The sequence below is a fragment of the Calonectris borealis genome, chromosome 4 (assembly GCF_964195595.1).
Source record: "Calonectris borealis chromosome 4, bCalBor7.hap1.2, whole genome shotgun sequence".
NCBI lineage: Eukaryota > Metazoa > Chordata > Aves > Procellariiformes > Procellariidae > Calonectris > Calonectris borealis.
This window is the reverse complement of record NC_134315.1, coordinates 13,068,177-13,090,471: the sequence shown is the minus strand read 5'-3', so window position 1 is coordinate 13,090,471 and position 22,295 is coordinate 13,068,177. Positions and strand designations below refer to the sequence as shown.

Here is a 22,295-nt window from a genome sequence, read left to right as displayed (position 1 = left end):
GTGTTGATCTGAATTTGGCCTAGGGAGATGTTTTTGAGTTAAGTAACTTTACCTTCACTGAAAGAAAGTACTATCAGGATGTAACACAATCTAAAACTCAGGAGAAGCCATTACCTCCTGTAACTCAAATGATTTCTTAAAAAGGCACTTTTGAGAATACAAGGAATACAAGATCACATCCTTCATAAATAGCAATCAGGCTTCTCTGTCTGCTGGAGCATCACGGCCTTTCTCACAACCTCTGATTTGATTTAGGGCTTATTTTATATTGCAAAATATGCGTTGTTCTTTCATTCAGAACCCTAGATTTTGTTTAACTAAAGCTCTAGCCTCTAGCTGACACTACAAATGAATGCAAATCCAGTCAATGTGGTTGGATTAATCTATTTACTGCCCCAAATCTATACTTTCTTTTTCTGGCTACCTCAGTTATAATGAATAACAATCAGCTACTCACTGAGTCTATATAAATGCTTCTAGATTTTTTTAAAACTCGACAAGGATGCAGTAGATTTTAATTGTTCATTTGAAAGCTGAAAGGATGAAAAAATGGCAAAACTGAGAAAAGCATTTTCCATTTTTTTAAGTGATTCCAGACATTTATTACATGGGTGGCAATAAGCAGAGTTATAACATTTATTAGATGTGTTTGCTGAAGCCAGAGATTTTAGTTGTCCACTAATATAACTGTTTTCACCTCATATCTAATCTCATTTAGTAGTTTTGTCATATATGGGCCTTTTTTTTTAATTACAGGAAGTTGAATGTGTGCATAAGTTAGTTAAACATTATTTTTTATTTATTTCAAATAGTGCATCAGTTAAAAATTCCTCTCAGTTTGATTGTGCCTTATCAGTCCTACGAGGGGAGGTAGTTTGGGGTTGGTGGGAGGGGGTTGGGTTTAGTTTGGTCTTTTTTGGCCCCTGCGGCAGAGGCATCACTGTTCTAATGGTGGGAATCTTCTCTCATTTTCTTCTGAAATTAATCCATGACAAAATTATATCCTTTTGTTCATGTGCCAGTATTGTCTCTTATCCTAAATAGCTCTTTTCCCTCTTGCCAGGAACCTCTGAATTCTTGGCTTTCTTTGCAGCTTGGACACCAGGTTAGGGCAGTGCCTTAAAGGATCATCTCTTCCAGATAGATAGCAGTCTGCTGAGGCAGGTAACTAGCTGAGCAGGGTCCACCCTTTTAGAAAGATGGTCAAACAAATAGTTTTGTAATGCCTGCGGTGACAAACGTTTGAAGAAGCAGCTTAGGTTCCCCATCTTGCACAGTCTAGCCCATTCAAAGCCACATCCCTCCCTCCCAGGAGGTTGCTCTAAGCTATATGCTATAAAATACACTGGTTGCAGCAAACCCTAACCCACATAATAAAACTAAGATCAGAAAGTTAGCAGGTAAACTGGGAGCCTGGCTCTGCAGCCCCATCATTAAAGTATTTAGATCTGAGGTTGAAGACTTTTTGGTCCCTGATCATTTCTGTCTATGCATTGCTAAAATAAGCAATTTGAGTCCCGATTGTAGTTTCTTACCCGAACTGCGGTCTGTCTACCTGCTTTAATTGAGGATGCAGTGGAACAAAGCCAAGTCATTGTGAAGTGCAGAGTAACTGGGAAATACGGTTTTATCTCTAATTCAAATTTGAGTAAAATTACCCATGGAGTTTATGCTGAGATAAGTTACCTCAGCCTTTACATATTAATATTGCCGGTTTTCTGTAGTAAAACATAATACATAATCGTGGGTCGTTTTTTTTTTTTCATTTGTCACTGAAGCTGTCATTTTAAAACAAAAACATTTCTTCCTAGTCCTCATAAGACACTTTCCCCAGAACAATTAGCGACTGAACTGGTGACTTATTCCCACATCAGAGAAGAAAAGTTTTACTTGCCTTTTCTTCTCTATTAGAGATATTAAGAAAAAACCCATCATATGTAAATCGGGTCAAATAAGAAATGCATACAGGCAACAGGGGGCTTTAAATCTGTCTTTTTAGAAGTCCGATAGGTATTTCCTATTTTAACTAGAGGAAACACATTATGAAGGCAAATGCTGGAGGGAGGTTTTTGAATCGCTATTTTATGTCCCACTTTTTTCTGCGGAAAACAGCTTTCATCTGCACTCTTGATATCCATCCATCTCATTAGCGTTTGCTTTTATACCATGGGTGAACAGTTCAGAGGAAGGTGGAGCTCAAGTCCTCCTCCTCCAGGCCATCTTCTGCCTCTCTGCTGAGTGACCATTTCTCATGGGTCACAAATTGGTATCCATGAAGCAAGCCCTTAAGTACATCTCTCCTCATCAAATCCCTTAAGCACTTCTCTAATATCTTTTGGTCCTATTGTAGCAGAGTTTTAAATCCATTGACTTCCTGGCTTAAATATTTTTGATGGAATTAAAGCTTGAAGCATTTGTGCTTGTTTGGTCAATGAATGGGAAGGAGGAGAAGAAAAGTATCCTTTTACCATCCCTTTTGTGCAACTATGCTGAGGTAAAAAAGAATCTGACCCAAAATGAACTGTGAATTGTTTTCATGGTAAACAAGAAGACATTGTCATGGAGTTTTGTTCATTATAGATTATATTTTAAAAGATTTTCTCTATGAAAGGTTATTAGTTTGAAAAACATTGTAGAGAGTTCCTGGTAATGATTTTTTTCTTTTTTATTGGTGTGCAATCTGTCATTTTAATAGTGGCATAGGACCTGTCTTTGAAGATGTACATCATTCACAGTTTTCTATCATCTAACTTTTTTTTTTTTTTTTTATTCTTTTGTAGGTTTATGTATCCATTGACTTGGGCAAAAAATGGATCCTTCTGCAGGAACGAGTTTCAAAAGATCATATTTTTTGGTAAGAAGTCTGTTATTTTCCAAATCAAAAATGAACAGCAAAAGTATTTCATTCTAATCAAGAAAGATGTTTCCAGAGGTACTGATGAGGACAGTACGAGCCTTGGCATCTTTTGCAGATTGAGTATGTCAGTGTTGCTGCATCCACGATTGCAAATTCATACTCATGCTAGTGATCATACTGTGTGTCAGCACATATAAGGGTTATAGGTCTGGATCTATAGATCCAGATCTGGAGTCCAAGATTTAAAGAGAACTGTAATGTCCAATGAAACTGCTCTTCATTTTACTGGTGAAATTGATCTTTAGAAAGGAGAGCAGTATTTTTGCAGAGAAAAATCTATAACTTTTTTTTAAGAGAGGTTGAATCAGACCTATTAACTGGAGTCATATATAAACTTACACTATTAAGGAAATTGGTCGAAAATAATGACTTTATCAAGTACACATACATGAAATGATTTCATTTTCAGCTCAGATATTTTGCTGTCTCTCAAAATGTTTAAGAAGTGATTTAAGCAGGTTGACAAAATGTTTGAAGAATAAGTCAATGCCTGTTTTTATACAAATGAAATTAATCTGAAAAGTGTATAACTTACTTTACACCAAAATTAACCTTTTGATACTGTTTTAAATTCATTTTTGCATTTAAAAATGGTCAATTTGTACACTCAACATTTATCTAATTTCTATTGAAAAAGCCAGAGAATTCCTCCTTTCACATTTTACTTCAGTGTGTAAATATGGACTGTGTGTAACTGTATCATTACCAATAATTGGTATTTTTTATTACAGAATTAGTCATAACATGGTAGACACTTCTGTTCCCTAAATGACTTTTGATTTTAGTTATAGAAGGACTCTGATCTGTGTCAATTATGTAAAGTATAATTATCCATGTGTCTATGGAGCAATATCTGGTTTTCAGCAGTATTTTGTGGTTTGCTAGTGGTGTTGCCAGTATTGGAATGGATTTACCTAATCCTGGTTGCAGGATTTGCGATGCGTTTGGCATTCATGCTGTGATCCTCCTTGTTCTTCAGGTAGTTGCTTTTCTCTTGAGTTGAAATAGGTAGTCATCCTGGCCATTCTCGGGGAAACACAAAACAAACAAAACCCCAACCTGCTTAAATTGCTGGTGTCGAGGCTACAAAGCATGCAGAGCTGTTACGGTGCCTAAGATACATTGGCCACTGGCCCAAAATGTAGCTTGGCGAGTCCAAAGGTGTGCTGGCATGTGTGCTTCTGCTGAACCTGGCCAGGGGGGAGGTTGTGACCCAGGGCAGGGACACGTGGACAGGTTAAACACTGTTTGGAAGAGCTGGGAGCACAAGACCTAACCTGCCCTGCTGCCCTGTTGCTGTAATTACCCCTGGCCATATCAAGGAAGTTTTTTCACACTTCCAAGCGCCTCTTTTTCAGTCTGCAAACTACTTACTGTCCATACTTTTAGAAAAGCAGCCTGCAGTTGGTTTGTAGTAACACCCATCTGATTTACTCTAGTTTGTCTCAGCCTTTTCTGCTGAAGTATTTGAGTCAGCCTGACACTTTCTGCTTACTTGCTCCTGTAAAATATAGCCTTATTGAAGAACTTACTTCTACACAGCAGCTGGAGTTTCATAGGCAATACACTTCACGGGTCTGTTAACTACCATGTGAAAGGGTATAATAATTTACAAGTAACCCAGTGGGTCAGAAATGTCATGTCTGCCTTATAACTGATTTTTCCTTAGCAAGATTATACAGGGTGTAAATCAGGAGGGCATGTGGCTCTCTGTCTTTAATCAAAGAGATTTTTCAAATGTATTAGGTCTGAAAACCATCAAAGTCACTAACAGGTAAGAAAGAATCGTGGAAGCCTCTCTCTTGCAGACTTGTTTAATGATGTTTTTCTTATCTGAGTCGAGGTATATTTAGCACACTGAGATTATGAAAAATGTAGCATACCACTGAAATATGTGTCAGTTTTGCTGTGACTCAAACAATCTGTCAATGTTTTTTGTATGTAAGAATTAAAGCCAGCAAGTGCACGTTTAATATTAAGTCTGTATTTTACTGTGTTTCAGAATCTTTATGTTTCCTTATATCATTCAGACACAATCAGGGAAGTGTCCTGGAGCTTCGATAGGAATAACTCCCATGTAGTACTTCAAAGTCATGGTTGTTCATAAATCTCACATTCTTCTCAGATAAGAATAATAAATTCTAAGAGTCTGTAGAGTTATAACCATTAGAAATATTTTCTAGGTTTTTGTTTTCCCCTTTTCTGTATATAGACTATTCTGAGTTCTCGTATCAGCCAGCAACAGCAAGGATTTGGGAGCAGAAGTTCAGTGCCTCATCAGTGCCAAATGATCCTTGTGTTAAAGTTCCATAGAAATAAAGATATATAAATATATTTTACTTCTAGTATCATATGGGACAGAATCTGCTGCGAGTGGAGGGTTGGGCGTGATGGCCTCCCAGTGGGAGTTACTCTGTCATTATACGAAACTTTCCACTACTTTATGGCCTTCATCACCTGAGTTATCCGAGTGCTAGATAGAAACAAGCATTTGTGTAGTTCTCAACAGATGTAAGAATATGGGCTTTGTCATACCTTGGCTATTAGGACACTAAGTCCAGTATTGTTTTCCTGGCAATATATAACATCTGATGTGTTAAAGGTAGGTGAAAAGAATTCAAAGTAATTGAACATCTCACCATAAATGAGGGCATGTGTCTTGCTGATACTGGCTGGTTGTGCCAAGAACATTTCACTGGGCAGATCTTTAACAGATGTTTCTTCTTTGATTGCAGTTGAACTTTGCCACTGAGGTTGATAATATAGCCTAAGATTTTTATTTCAGCCTGGTAACTACAAATATTATCAGTCATCATATTTTCCTCTGCTTTGTAAAAACAAATTTTTCCTGTGCCTCCAGCAGCAGCCAGATCTTCATGCATTTCCTGAAGAAGCATTTTTTTTACTCAATGAAAATCTAAATGCAATTAATTTAATGGAATGTCTTATGTATTTATATTAAGGGAAGGTCAGGAGGGACTGAGTAGTTTAAACTATTTACGTTCAGATCTTATACTGTAGGTTTATAAGCAATATACTAAAATAATCTTCTAGGCTTTATTTGCTTTTCAAGTGTTCTGGACCATCATAGAATCACAGAATAGTTTGGGTTGGAAGGGACCTTTAAAGGTCATCTAGTCCAGCCCCCCTGCAATGAGCAGGGACATCTTCAACTCGATCAGGTTGCTCAGAGCCCCGTCCAACCTGAACTTGAATGTTTCCAGGGATGGGGCATCCACCACCTCTCTGGGCAACCTGTTCCAGTGCTTCACCACTCTCACTGTAAAAAATTTCCTCCTTATATCTAGTCTAAATCTACCCTCTTTTAGTTTAAAACCATTCCCCCTTGTCCTGTCGCAACAGGCCCTGCTAAAAAGTTTGCCGCCATCTTTCTTGTAAGCCCCCTTTAAGTACTGAAAGGCTGCAATAAGGTCTCCCTGAAGCCTTCTCTTCTCCAGGCTGAATAACTCCAACTTTCTCGGCCTTTCTTCATAGGAAAGTTGACTCATCGTTCATAGGAGTTTGTCTTCTCCTAGCATCTTAGGAGGCAAAACAGGCTTCCTAGAGAGGTGGTCAATGCCCCAAGCCTGTCAGTGTTTAAGAGGCACTTGGACAATGCCCTTAATAACATGCTTTAACTTTTGGTCAGCCTTGAAGTGGTCAGGCAGTTAGACTAGATGATTGTTGTAGGTTCCTTCCAACTGAAAATATTCTATTCTATTCTGAAAACAAAAGAGCTGTAAGGCTGCAGATAGATGTAAAGATGGTTGCAAAACAGATGTATTCTAGAAATGTCTTTATTTTTCTTTGATTGTTTTCTCATTCAAGTTGAAATGAAAAAATAAAAATATAGCAAAAAAAAAAAAACTGTTCAGAAAATACGGAAATACTGGAAATAAATGCTCTGACATTGTTCATTAAAAAGCTTTTTTTAATTTTTCAAAGCAAAATCATGAAATATTGATTTGAAATTAACTTAATAAAATGAAATACTAAGTCACACTGTAATTCAAAACAAAAAAATTCATTTTGTATCAATAATTAGAAAATAAATCTTTTATTTCTGTATAAATACTAGCTAGGAAGATTCAAATCCTTTTTTTTTTAATGTGAAAAGTTTTAATTTTGAGCAAATTCTTGTGCTTTAAAATTAAGAAACTTTGATTACCGTGACCAGTTTTACTGTTGCATATAAACTGCAACTGGCCATGCAGTATTTGCCCCAATGTGATGTTTTCTGTTTAAGGGATGTCACAGTACCCGTCCTTTATAAGTACTTTTTCCAGTTCTTGGTGTATTTGTAGGAGGGAGAGATATGACCTATCCCAGCCAAACATTAAAAACCCACACATCACATGGTATGTAATTGGTTTTATATACCAAGCCCATTTTAAAAAAAGAATGGTGTATTATGTGGTAATCCTTGAGAAGAAGGAAGAGTAGTGCAGTTGGGGATTCCTCTGGCTCTGCTGCTATTCTTCACAGTCCCCAAGGCTTATGCACCAGTTAAGTTCCTTTTGATTTCTCAAAATAGAGCTTAGTAATACATAAGCGAAGAATAGATGGTGAATCAGCCGTCTGCACCAGCACAAATATACCCCAGGACAGTAAGTCATGGATCAGTAATTACCAGATAATTAGGCCCAGCACATTTCCTTTATGACCCTGTCTAGAGCCTTAGAAATGCTTTATCCTCGACTCACTAGGATATGTGGATCCTATGCTATGGGTGTCTGTAACTCTTATTTTTAGCTATAGGTTCTCCATTTTCATGAGAGGTGAGAACATAAAAATAAAAAATGACTAGTTTATTTGGGTAGAGCAGTTGTTCTCAGGGGACCAAAGTTCTGTTCTCACCATGAAATCCCATATGGGTAATCAATCACAGCTGTACCCATTAATGTCAAGTGTAGCAGGTTCCTGGCTATTCAAGTGTCAGGTGAAAGAGGGGATTTCAGCTATGTTATGCCCTGAAGGAGAGAGAAATGCAAAGAGGATTTCGCTGAGCCTTTAACATTGAATTTTGTGTGAAAGGCTCTTGTGTGGGAAGCCAAGAATCTGTGTGGGCAGTCATTCTTACTTTTGACTTAATCACTTGGGATGATATTTGTTTCTGTTTGTTGTGGTTTAACCCCAGCCAGCACTGAGCACCACTCAGCCGCTCGCTCGCTCTCCCCCTGCCGGGTGGGATGGGGGAGAGAATCAGAAGAGTAAAAGGGAGAAAACTCGTGGGCTGAGATAAAGACAGTTTAATAGGCAAAGCAAAAGCCGCGCACGCAAGCAAAGCAAAACAAGGTATTCATTCACTGCTTCCCATCAGCAGGCAGGTGTTCAGTCATCTCCAGGAAAGCAGGGCTCCATCACGCATAACGGTTACTTGGGAAGACAAACACCATCACTCCAAACGTCCCCCCTTTCCTTCTTCTTCCCCCAGCTTTATATGCTGAGCATGACGTCATATGGTATGGAATATCCCTTTGGTCAGTTGGGGTCAGCTGTCTGAGCTGTGTCCCCTCCTAACTTCTTGTGCCTGCTTGCTGGTGGGGTGATGTGAGAAGCAGAAAAGGCCTTGACTCTGTGTAAGCACCGCTCAGCAATAACTAAACCATCCCTGTGTTATCAACACTGTTTTCAGCACAAATCCAAAACATAGCCCGGTGGCACTCAAGGTGATCTGCTCCATAACCTTCCCCGGCACCGACGTCAGACTGACAGGCCTGTAGTTCCCCGGATCCTCCTTCCGGCCGTTCTTGTAGATGGACATCACATTGGTAAGCCTCCAGTAGTCCGGGATCTCCCCAGTTAGCCAGGTCTGCTGATAAATGATTGAAAGTGGCTTGGTGAGCACTTCCACCAGCTCCCTCAGTACCCTTGGGTGGATCCCATCTGGTCCCATAGACTTGTGTGTGTCTAAGAGGTGTAGCAGGTCGCTAACCGTTTCCCCTTGGATTATGGGGACTTCATTCTGCTCCCCATGCCTGTCTTCCAGCTCAGGGTATCCAGAGAACAACTGGTCTTACTATTAAAGACTAAGGCAAAGAAGGCATTAAATATCTCAGCCTTTTCCTCATCCTTTGTCACTATGTTTCCCCCCGCATCCAATAAAGGATGGAGATTTTCCTTAGCCCTCCTTTTCTTGCTAATGAGTTCATAGAAAAATTTTTTATTGTCTTTTACGGCAGTGGCCAGATTAAGTTCTAGTTGGGCTTTGGCCCGTCTAATTTTCTCCCTGCATAAGCTCACGACATCCTTGTAGTCTTCCTGAGTTGCCTGCCCCTTCTCCCAAAGGTCATAAACACTCTTTTTTTTCCTGAGTTCCAGCCAAAGCTCTCTCTTCAGCCAGGCAGGTCTTCTTCCCCGTCAGCTTGTCTTCTGGCACATGGAGGCGGCCTGCTCCTGCGCCTTTAAGATTTCCTTCTTCAAGAATGTCCAGCCTTCCTGGACCCCTTTGCCCTTCAGGACTGCCTCCCAAGGGACTCTGTCAACCAGGCTCCTAAACAGGCCAAAGGCTGCCCTCCGGAAGTCCAAGGTAGCAGTTCTGCTGACTTCCCTCCTTACTTCTCCAAGAATCGAAAACTATCATTTCATGATCGCTATGCCCAAGACAGCCTCCAACCATCACATCACCCACAAGTCCTTCTCTGCTCACAAACAACAGGTCCAATGGGACGCCTTCCCTAGTTGGCTCGCTCACCATCTGTGTCAGGAAGTTACCTTCCACACACTCCAGGAACCTCCTAAACTGTTTCCTCTCCGTTACATTGTATTTCTAGCAGACATCCGGTAAGTTGAAGTCTCCCACGAGAACAAGGGCTAGCAATTGTGAGACTTCTTCCAGCTGCTTATAGTATATTTCATCTGCCTCTTCATCATTGCTGGGTGGTCTGTAACAGACTCCCACCATGATATCTGCCTGATTGGTCTTCCTCCTGATTCTTACCCATAAACACTCAACCCTATCATCACCATCATTAAGCTTTAGACAATCAAAACGCTCCCTAATGTACAGGGAGTTATGCCTCCCCTTCCTTGCCTATCCCTTCTGAAGAGTTTATAGCCATCCATTGCAGCACTCCAGTTGTGCAAGTCATCCCACCATGTTTCCGTGATGGCAACTATATATCATACTATTCCCACTGCACAATGGTTTCCAGCTCCTCCTGTTTGTTGCCCATGCTGTGTGCATTGGTGTAGGTACACTTCAATTGGGCTATTGATCCTGCCACCTTTTTGGGGGGATAAACCCTAATTCCTATGTGACCATTCTCAGGTGCTTCCGTGGTTTCTAACACATCCATAACCCTTGTGTCTTTGCTGCCGCATGGATCTCCATCCCTTACCTCCACTGAGACGGCAGACCAAAGGACCTCGCTAGCACACCATCCCTCAAACATTGGTGTGAGTCCCCCAGGCTTATTTCTGGTTTTATCCCTTTCCACCTTCAAATCTAGTTTAAAGCTCTTCTGATGAGCCCTGCTAACTCTTGTGCAAAGATCCTTTTCCCCCTTTGAGACAGGTGTACCCCATCTGTCGCCAGCAGGCCTGGTGTTGTGTAGACTGACCCATGATCAAAAAACCCAAAATTCTGCCGGTGACACTAGGCTCAGAGCCAGGTATTGATCTGCTGGCTCTTCCTGTTTCTTCCCTCATCATTCCCGGCAACTGGAAGGACAGAGGAGAACGCTACTTCTGCTCCTGATCCCTTAACCAGTTGTCCCGAGGCCCTGAAGTCTCTCTCGATTGCCCTTGGACTTCTCGTTGCAACTTCATCACTGCCTACCTGAAAAATCAATAATGGATAGTAATCTGAGGGCCATACCAGGGTAGGAAGTTTTCTCTTCACATCTTTAACCCAGGCCCCAGGAAGGCAGCAGACTTCCCTAAGAAGTGGGTCCGGTCTGCATATTGGGCCTTCTGTTCCCTTCAGAAGGGAGTCTCCTATGACAATGACCCATCTTCTTTTCTTTATGGAAGAGGTTTTGATGCAGGGCATAGGCCGACTTAACCTCAGCGACACCTCCAAGCTAGATGAACCGTCGTCCTCGTTATTGTTCAGTTCCACTTGCAGAGCCTTGAACCTATTATGCAGGGGCACCTGGGGAGGTGGGGTCGTCACAGAGGAGACGCGCCTGCTGGCCGGGCAGGGGCTTGTCGCCATTCCCCCCTCTCCCTTAAGTCACTGTGTTCAGCCAGGCGGAGAGAGGACAGGGAATCCTCCGTATCATGCGTCCTGCCTGCCTGTTGGGCCTGTCTCAGGGAAGGCAGGGTGCCATTCCAGTAGTCTGTTTCTCTCTCGCTCTCCCTCAGCCTACTCACCTCCTCCCGGAGCTCTGTCACCAAGCAGAGGAGTTCCTCTGCCTGGGCCACCTCCCACAGCTGTGCTCGCTGCTGACGGCCGGTGCTGGCGTAAGAGCAGGGCACAGCCCGCAGCCTGGCACCGGGGCGGCAGCGTGTTCCCGCCGGAGCTCTGTCTGGGAAGCTGCGACAGCCGTGGTGGGTGCAGAGCTTGGAGAGGACATGGCTTTCTGCCGGGTGGATACTATTGCTCCCTGGTTGAGCTGGCAGAGCTTCAGCACTCTTCCTGCACACCCTTCCATGTAAACTGCCGTGTCACGCCCTTCCGTGCCGTGCCACACCCTTGCTGATGCACCACACCCTGTTTGCCCGCCCGGGTCGTGGCGCTCCTGGTCGCTAGTGCTCCCTAACGGCATCTTTTATATGTGTGGGGGGGCATGGCCGCCATTGCTCCAGGCCCCGCCCAGGTTTCCTCAGCCGCTGTGGCGCGATCTGCGGGCTCCCGGCGGCTCTCCTGGCTCCCTGAGGTCCCCCAGTTCAGGGAACCCCCCTGTGCACCGTGCTTCAGCGCTCCACTGCCCATCTGCCGGCACCGGAGCTGCTCGCCTCGGCGACTGAAGAGGTCCCATCCTAAAGCCAGCTGAGGAACAATAAACTGTGCTTGTGAACGGATGTGTGGACACAATCCTCACACTGATACAACGCATTTATGTTGTGCTAGTAGTAAATATGTAAATGTGAAAATGCAAAAAAAGAAATTGTCTTAAATTTCTTCTCAATAGGAAAAAACATGTAATTGAGCCTTCCTTTTAAGTGGATCATTTACTGTATGTGTAGCTTGAATGTACATTGTTTGCCCATCATTTTAAGAAAGCTGTATCGCGTGGGCAGAGGGACCTAGGCTGTGTTTAGCCTTCATAGTGTCATACGACTTTTCCTTTGGTTCATGATTTAAGCACAGGTGAAATAACAGTATTGCTTTTTAAAGTACTGTTGGCAGAGGAGTCCACTGGAATAAGTAGATTAGTTTATTCTTCAGGGATATAGCTTCAAGTTCTCTGCATTAGTTATACTCTATTCTGAAGATTTTCTTAGCAGCCATAATAGACGGGGTCGTCTTTTCAATAAAAGAAGAAAGGACTGTTCCTAAGTGTTTGTAAAGCTGGGTAAAGGGACTTTGGAGTTCAGAAACTCTGCTCTATAGCTGACATTCGAAAGTAGACTTTGAGGGTGTAACGTCTTCAGTGAGTAAACAGGGTCTCTGCTGTTAAAGCTCATCTGTACAATCAGTGTACAATGAAAAACGCAAACCATATTTTTGAAATATTCTGCTCGCCTAATTCGTGCCTTTCAGAAGGGATGAACTCTGCACTTAAAAGCTGCATCTCACCTGTCAGTCTTGTCTAAAGTTAGAGATCTACAGGTATAGCTTAATGATAATTTCTTTCAGCAGCCTTGTGTCTTCCATCTTTGTAGGGTCACCTTTAAATTAGACAATTCCCAACGCTGGGACATGGCAAGTTCAATGGGATACCTGAGGCGGTGAAAGAGAGGCAAGACTGGGGACACAGAATGGGGTAGCTTAATCTGGTAAAGCAATGAGAAGAAATGCTTGTCAAACTGCAGCGTGGAGCTGTCGTACTAAACCTTCTTTATAGTCAATGGACACCATGGGAAGTGATCCAGCTGGTTTAGGAAGAGAGGACGTACCCTTTAGAAGTAACTGTTCCCCTGTATAATGAAGGCTAGTTTTAAAAGGAGGAGTAGGGGAAATGTCTGAACTTCAGGGGGAAAGAGATACTACTTTTTCCTGAGCTGGGTTAAGAAAAACCTTCCGTGTGATTTATTCACATCTAGTCAAAAGTCTGAAGAAGAAAAGCAGTCTGGGTTGGAAACTTTAATCTTCTGTGTCCATGCATTGTTCGTTAAAACAGATCAGTTACAACCTCTTGCACTAAAAGATTACACTGGAAACGAGATTTGAGGCTACTTGTGCCAGCTGCCACTGTTAGGAGAAACACGGTAGACATGAGATCGTTGTCACTTCTGAGCTGTTGAAATAAATATGTGAAGGTAAAGGTATTGACAAATATCTCAAACTGTGTTTATGAAATTGGGTGTGATAAATTATAGATATAAGAAGTTGTTTCAAAAGTACCCAAAAATTATCTTTGCATTATTGATGCCAACAACATGTTAGGCTGAACCTCAGAAAATTTCAACCCTAAAGTTTCTGTTAGTTTGTGGTTCAGCTGCATGAGGTCCAGCACAAAAAGTAAAATATTCAGCAAACATAATTTTCTGCCTTCAAAAAGCTGACTGCAGAGTTGATAGCAGGTTTGATTTTGGTGTGTTGTGAATATCTGGAAAAACAGATACAGCACACACAGCGAAAAAGTTCACAGATCCCTTCCCTCTGCTCAGATATATTCTTGTCAGATCTCAATGAATGTAACATCTTGTCTGACTTAATGTGTTGCCTCCAAAATGCTAGAATAGTTTGTGTTTCAGAGACCAATTTCTTAGTAAATGCAAGATTTTTCTATGCATTTATTACAAAATTCCCACTAGAACTTTCCTTCACATCTCATTGCTTGGCGGGGGCTCATCCCTCCCCCTTCTCTTCCCTCTTCAGACTGATCATTTATCTTATTAGGGAAAAACAGCATATGTGATTATTTCTGGTTGTTATGCAGCAGTGGACATCATCCAGTCTCTTCCCCCTGGCCTGCGTTCCCAAGGAACCACCAATTACTGAGTCTGAGTTTTAACCGCTCCTCATAAATCAATGCTATTAAAATCATTAAACTATGATGTAATTTCAATCCAAAGTATAGTTTTATTGCATTTGATTATTAATAACTGTATCAAAATTATCATTTTCTCTTAAGTATTTTAATGGGCTTTTTTAATATCTGCATCCAGCTGCACTTTATCACTCAATTTATCTCGTTTGCGTGTCTTCAGCTCGCATCTGCTGACTCGATGGACTCTTACTGTGCCAGTGAAGAGCCTTGTGAAGAGCAATGTAGCTATGGGAGTGGGGCCGGATTCTGCTTCGCTTACTGACAGCACAACTGTCAGCTCAAAGCTTTCTCTGCAGAATCTGCCTGACTAATGACGATGGAAGGGCCAGAAAAAAGCACAGCTGGGGCTGCCATTCCCAGGTTGGGACGGAAGCCCTGAGAGAAGACGACTCATCTTTTGGCTGAGCATATTTGACATGGGAGATATTAAGAGAAAATCAGCCTGTATTCCCATTACACCTTTTGAAAGTTAAACTGCACCTTGATCAATTCGGACTGAATTTCCTTTCCAGGATATTCTTCTCAAAATTATTCTTCACTTTCTTCCTTTGTCAAAGCAGAATCTACTCTTTCTTGAATATACTAACCAAAGATATAGCAATTCATTATGGAAGCCATGTGTCAAGTTTAAGATATTTCTAATAAGAATGGAATCTAAGTCTTTTTTAGCACTAAATTGCCTTGTAGACTCAAATGTCAAACATAATTGTAAAAACATGCTGTAGCGCTTGCCAGTGCATGTGAGTGTGTGCATATCTGTGTGTGTATATATATCAATATATATATCAATTTATGATTATGAAGTTTTGTTTCCTATCTCATACCTGTTTCTGTTCTTTCCTCCAATTGATCCTATTTGTATGCATAGTTTAGTAAAAGAGGTTCTAAAGAAGTTTAAGAAAAACATAATATCAAGTACAGAAAAAATAGTTTCCATCTAGATGTTAGTAATAGCACATTATAAATGGGGTTTATTTTAATTTCCCAGCTAGAATGTTAAAGCTGGTTAGTATGAAATCCTCTCTTTTCTTCCATCCACATAATCATTATTCTGTAGCTGGCTTTGCGTAACTTGATTATGTTATGTTCTCAGGGCTGTTGCTGGAGTTGACGGAGACCCTGATTTAGTTCATATGGAAATCCAGGACCCCAGTGGAGGTATGCAAATGAAAATGTTATCAATTGATACCCTAGTGTATAGTCATTTCTCTTTGTTTTAGAGAGTACTTTTTGGATTGGTTTTAAAACGAGTCAGAAGAGAAATTGTGTAAGTCAAATTCTTTCTCTGTTTATCTGTAGTCAGCAAAACTGTCCTGTTATATAAAAATATAGTATGATTTAAAACTTACTTGTTTTCCACTCTAAGATGAATTGATGTCAAGATGCTATGCTCCACTGAAAATGTCCATTAATAGTGCAATTTATTCTGGCAGTTAAACATTGAACATTTTTTCCTGATTTGCAAATAAAACTGGCAATGCAATGTTAGTGCCGGGTAAGTGACTGTTAAAGTGAATCGTTGCATATGTCAATCCTACTGCACTAACCACCATCTTCCAGAATTTATTCACATTACAGTATCCAGTATACTTTGAGACTTCAAAAGGAAAATAAACAAAAAAGCAGATTAGCAGTCAGGATGAGTCACCATGATTCCAAAAGCTTGTATAGTTTCTTGTTACCAATTGTACTCTTGAAAGATAATTTAATTCCTTGAATCAGATCATCTAAGTTCCTGTGCAGTCTTAAAAATGAGTTGTAAAGAATGCAGTTTGTCTTTCTTTGATCCAGTAGCTTTTCTTCATTTCAGCCCTACTAAAAAAATCAAAGTTACCGTGTTAAAATCCAGATGTCAAAGTTTCTAAATCTTTTAGCAGTGAGATTTCTGAAACTTGGTGAGCCCTACACAGCCCCATCAACTGCTCTGTTTAGAGCTTCTGTAAGAAGATTCTTCAGGAGCTGGATGGAAAGGTTTTTTTTATTTAACAGAAACAGCAAAAAAGAAAAACTCGTATGAAGTATCTCCTGACTGGGTTCTCAAAAAACTGACTTGTGCACTTATGGTCAGTACAAGCATTGCTATTGATTTTAGTGGAAACAACATCTTTGTACTACCTATCTGATGAAGAACTATAATGCTTGTCATGTGAATTATGAATAGTTGTAAGACTTTTCTACAGCCTATTGCTGTGCTTGCTCAAATAACCTTGTGGTGAGGATTTGGACATAAGCAGGAGAACTTGGATTGACTCTAGCTGCCTCTTAAACAGATCCAGATTTTAAAACAAATATTTGTGTCTAGTATACTGGTTTGGCCCTTTCTAATTGGAAGTTGTAAAGTGTGGAATGCATTTCCTATCACACTGCAAAAGTAATGAAGGACGTGCATGGGGTGCATTATTTGCTCTTTCACACTGTATCTGGAGCGTGGGGAGAATTAGTGATCTGGACACAGGATTGAGTATATAACATTTTTCTCACTGCGCTTGGGAAGGTCACTCGAGTACTTTGTGCTCAAAAGTTTGTGAGGAAGGGTGAGCTGTACAAGGACTTGAATCGAGGAGAAGGTCTTTGGGCCACAGTTGGTGTAAGATATGATTATTGTCTCTCTGATAAGAGCAGATTGCATCAAAGATGCAGTGATGCTGTTCTAACAGCCCAGGCAGAGAGGTTATTCCTTGCCCATTGCTAATGGGAGAGGAAGAGAGAGGCCATAGCCTCCACTGATATAAATCAGTCCAGGCTTTTTCAGCAAGATATTAACTCTGAATATAGAAGTCCTGCCCCAACAGAGCAGTTCCAATAGTGTGTTAATAGGATGTCCTAACTTTCCTACAGAGCTTTGAAAATAGCCTTTAAAATTCTGAACGCTGTCTGTTAAACAGAGTCTGATTCTCTTCTCACTCATCACAATTTTATACTGGGGTTGATCTGTTGATTTCAGTTATGTTGTCTCAGGCTGCCATTTCTCCAAGTGAATAATTCTGCTCTGTGGATAGGTTAAGTGAGAAAAGAGGCTCCTTCTATTATCCCCACCCATGAATGTCTCATTCATCTAACGCCTAATCTCTCCGGACCAGCAGAATTTGGATAATAACAGGCTGCCTCCCGGGAATGATCTGAACTGTAAGCAGTTAATATATTCTCAGTATATTGGAGATTGAAAAACTCTTGTATGAGGGTTTAATATAATAATTTTACAACTAACTCACCTGGCAAAGGCAGCACTTCCCCTACATGAATACCATTTTATACTGCTTGCTTCTTTTTCCCTTGATAGCCCTGTCATATGTTTCTGTCTCTCTTCCCTCAGGTTATCGCTACATCACTTGCCAGATTCAAAATTGCTCTGATAAGACAATGACAGTCCAGTTTGCCAGTGGCACGGATCGGGATTCCCTGACTGTGCAGGATGACTACATATTTCTTCAGGTACTGCCACTTTCTGGAGAGACAGCCCATTTTCAAATTCAAAAATAAAATTTTAAACAGTGCAGCAACACTGTAATTTAGGAGCATGGAGAAACCTGTTCCAGAGAATGAATGATGATTTATGAATTTTTACATGGAACAAAGCATTCCTTTATCAGTCAAAAAAAACAAGGCATCTTTAATTTGTGCAACTAGTTGCCTATTTATACAGTTGATTTTAATTTATCACTGACCTAGCTTTAACTATATGAAAATTTTCAAGTGGATTGTGTGGTTCAAAGTTACTTTTTATAAATACTCTTGTGTGTTAGGCAAAATGCAACCCTTTTGTTCTTATGCTTACAACCTCTTCTGGGTCCTTTCCAGTACCTCCATAGCACAAAAAGGTTCCCTGAGAAGAGCATCCAAGGAAAGCCACTGACAGAGTAGTGTTTCAGCTTCTTTATATGGATTCTCCTCTGAAGAAGTTTTGCCAGGAAAGAACTGACATGGCAGTGCTTAAGAAGTGAAAGGGTGAAACGGCCATAGCTGGGGAGTTTGGAGCAACTTAGAATAGAATCAGAGAATCATTTAGGTTGGAAAAGACCCTTAAGATCATTGAGTCCAACCGTAAACCTAACACTTCCAAGTCCATCACTAAACCATGTCCCTAAACGCCATGTCTATAACTTGTGATGGTCCGTATTACTTTGGGGTTATTTCATTCCCAAACTACAAGACCTGCATGCAGAAACGTGGGCTGGAACTCTGTCAGCCGTGTGGCACCAGTACAGCTCAGGCACACTTGAAAATTCTGTTTTATGTGCTTGGGACTGGTTGTGATTTGAATGTATCAGAACTGCAAAATTCTCAAAGAACAGTTATGTCCTCCCTGTTTTTTAAGATTTTACTAGGGAAGTTGCTTGTACTTTCCTCAGTGATTGGCTATCATTTTTCCCTTACTGTGATATGATTGGCTTGATGCAAGGCTTCTCTATTTATTGACTTTTGCAGGAAAGGAGTATCGTGGCAATGGATAGGTCTCCCCACCACTGCCTTGGTGTACATCAGATTGGCTTCTTTGCAGCTTTCCTCCCTTGTGGCTGTTTCTTCCAAAAGGATCTGTAAATTAATAGAGACACGAAAGATCTGTCCTCCTCTTGTTTGGCACAGCAGTTTCAAGGCCGACATGGCTTAGAACATTTAGCACCACAAAGAAACAGCTAAATGGATTTGGGAAAGAATTTTTGAATTAAAGTAGGCATTTTTCAGCTCAGGTCTAGCACTTACAGCACTCGTTTTGCTCAAAAGTATTATTATCTGTGGCTCCCCCCAGGCACACTCTAAAATCCATTTCACGGTGTGTAGATGGTGAGAAGTGCTTCTCACCATGTGAACTTCCAGACTGCTGTGCTCGGCAAAACACTGGCTGCTTCCTTTTCAAGCATTTTGTTTTGCCGGATGTATTGTATAATTGCATCTCGAGCTGTTGTTATTCTATCTCATGCCAGGCATAGGCAAACACGAAATGGAAATGCAACCTGGAAGTGTATATACAAAGCAATAGACAGTTGCTACTAGCAAAATGATGCCATTGGTAACGTAGTCTCTGTAGATTTCAGACATGTCAATGCCAGTAGATGAGGTGTGCATATTGTGCATATGTATTCCACATAAAGGAGAAACATCTCTAATCGTTTCCTTTCAAACTTACCTGCAGTAAATCACAGTGTGTAATATAAATCTTGCTAAATTGGTTTACAGTTAGCCATATCTATGTTACTGGAGGATAGAAGATAACTCTGGGATCCCATAGTCACATCTGAAGCACAGCCACCCCTGAGGTGTGATGCGGGACGCTACTTACCTGTTCCAGTGAAACCACACAGCAGCTGCACAACTGAGAAACAGCATACTTTCGAAACCACGTGGAAATTCTTTTATCACTAGACTAAAATACTGCTATATAAGTTAGAATATTGCCATATAAATTAGAATCAGACAGGGACTCCTCTTAATATCACAGCAATATCTGTCGGAAAGAATATGGGACAGAATCATCTGTGCAAAAAGAGAGGAGAGTTTGAGACTGTCTTATTGCCCCTGGCATCGCTCACATCCCCTGAGCTGTGCAGCTGTGAATCAGAGCGTTGCAGTCTGCACTGCTAATCCTGGCCCAAAACTCAGACTTTTACCATCTTAGAGTAAGATCTGAACCCCATTTCTGTTGTATGTCTATATACACAAAGATCAGGAACTTTCTAATACTCATTTCTTTTCCAGTTTGCACTGACAGTCAGGCAGTTTCAGAGGTGATTTTAGTAGGATTAAAGTTTCAACACTGTTTTAACCACAGACCAGCCTTAAAAAGTGAATCTTGACACAACTAGCTGCTTCAACTCGGATTCTCTGCTGTCTTGCATCATCTTCAGTCATTTAAAATGAGTGACATAAAAAAATGCATAAGGAACAAGAAGGCTATGAAAAGATGGATAAGACTGCTATTTAACATTAATTAAATAAATGGTGAGGTTTTTGGTTTAATCCCTCATTTAACAAATCACATTCCTAAAGGGCATCACATTCTTTCTTCCACAAAAAAAAAAGGAAATTGGTTTAAAGAAAGAGTGAAAATGATTACAATATTAAATACTTCGATATCTTTAAAATATTCAGGCAGGTGGACCTGCTGTCATGCATCAACTCTATTTTTACCAAGCCAAGTCAAATGTGCATGCTTCAGGATAGGCTGTCTTCCAGTCTTACCAAGCCTTATTGCTCTGCTTTGAATAGCGCTGTTGGAGTACCGCTTGCCCTCGAGGTACCTGCTGTTCATGGCCAGCGTATCTCCTCCCCACCGCTTGCCCTCGAGGTACCTGGTGTTCATGGCCAGCGTATCTCCTCCCCACCGCTTGCCCTCGAGGTACCTGGTGTTCATGGCCAGCGTATCTCCTCCCCACCGCTTGCCCTCGAGGTACCTGGTGTTCATGGCCAGCGTATCTCCTCCCCACCTCTTACCTGGAGGGTGCTGCAGCCTGGGTTTCTACAAAAGGGCAGAAATGTGGGAGGCCAATGGGCACAGAGATACCAATAAGGACTGGGGACAGTGAGATGCTGAAGTCTCGGGTATCACCCAAGACAGCTGAAATGGCAAAAGAGGGAAGTAAATCACTTTTTTCTTCCTGAAGAGGAGGAGAACAAAAGAGTTTGAGTCTATTTGGAGTCTATCTTGTCACAACTTTTGATGTATTCTTTTAGGAGTACACTCTGCAAATTGATCGCATGCAATAATAGTAATAGCTATGTATTTCAGTTGCAGGTTAAAAAGAAAAAAAAAAAGTCTTCTATCGCAGACTCTTTAAATTTAACATAAACTATCATAGGGTTCTGTTTTTCCTTTGTGCAGACAACATCAGCAAATCGGACCAAGTATTATGTGTCTTACCGTCGCAATGGCTTTGTGCAGATGAAGTTGCCAAAATATGCATTGCCAAAAGTAAGTATACACATTTTTCTTTCTATTTATATATTTGTCGTCTTCTCTTTCTACCTAAACTAGTTTTGTTCTTTTTTTTTTTAAACCTCATTATTCTGAGATCACAATTTCTCCTTGTAAGGATTTCTGAATCCCATTTGTGGTATATTCTTACCCTACTGTTTCTATTTTTGTTCTAGGAAAGTAGTAGCTCATAAACCAAAGAGGGCAAGAACATATGATAGCTTATTTTTCATCAGTTGCCACAATAGTTTTTGAGCTTTGCTTCCATGAAGCAGTGCTACACACCCAATGGCAATGTAGTGATATTGAGTGAGTGTTCTTTCAAGAATCAGTTACAGTTTAATTCCACATGGTGCTTTCTGGTATAAGCATGAATATTAATATAAGAGAATTTTACCAGTTGATGTGCTCAATGTCATTAAAGAATCCCAATATGAACTTTAATTACTTAACAGAATGGCAAGGCTTGTTGAGAGGTTCCTTCAGTCTAGCATTTTTTTATAGTGACAGGGTTTCTATATTTGCATAGTAAATTAGCAGTAAAGCACAGACAGATATTTACATACCATCTAACTGATGCAATTGAATTTTTGTGCTGCGCTTAATGTGTTTCATAACTTTATGTATAGTTAGAAGGTTTCTACAATCCTGAAGAAAAATGACTTGGAGATTTTAAAGACCCAGCTGGATAACCTGGTCCAGGCTCACAGCTCACCCTGCTCCCAGCAGGAGGTCAGTCTAGAGACCTCCTCAGGTTCCTGCCTTTTCATGTGATTCTATGTGATTCTGTCACTTACTTAGTAGAGAACTAAGACATGTTATTTTTGCATGTCTTGAAATGCACAGGTTTAATTCATTGCTCATCTAATGAAGGACAGTGGAGTACAATGTATTTCCTTCTTTTGTTGTTATTGTTCTAAAACAAAGAATGTGTTTAGTGTTGTTTTTTCATCTTTGATTTTTTTTTTAAGCTAAGTGGTGGTCTGTAGTCTTCTAGTTTTAAATATACAACATACTAACAAAACCCTCAAATCAAAGCTTCAGATATTATTTGGGATATGCTCCCAGTAGCACTATGGAAATAATAGCTATTTATTTATTTATCTATTTTGACAATAAATGTATAGCCAAGGACAGGTAGATATATCAAACCTTCCACATAATTATTTCGGTGTTTTTAAGGCCTTCAATGTAGCCTTTATGCTTTCTTGGGGAAATTTGTAATTAGGAAAACAACACGAGAATATCCAGTTCTAAATGTTAAAACATGCCAGATGCGCGCTGGGACAGAAGAAAACAAGTGATGAGCAATGGAGGAAAGCAAAGAATAAGCAAGGAGTGGCAGAAAGAAACCCTTCCACAGATG

The 22,295-nt window shown here is 40.6% G+C and overlaps 1 protein-coding gene across 1 annotated transcript in view; it reads left to right on the top strand.

Annotated features, from left to right (window-relative positions):
• The window catches only part of SORCS2 (sortilin related VPS10 domain containing receptor 2), a 591,861-nt gene that overhangs the window by 480,584 nt on the left and 88,982 nt on the right, over nt 1–22,295 (top strand). The window contains exons 5-8 of the mRNA XM_075148660.1: nt 2,781–2,854; nt 15,113–15,177; nt 17,333–17,451; nt 20,837–20,926. Coding sequence (XP_075004761.1) covers nt 2,781–2,854; nt 15,113–15,177; nt 17,333–17,451; nt 20,837–20,926 — 348 coding nt within the window. The remainder of the gene's footprint in view (nt 1–2,780; nt 2,855–15,112; nt 15,178–17,332; nt 17,452–20,836; nt 20,927–22,295) is intronic.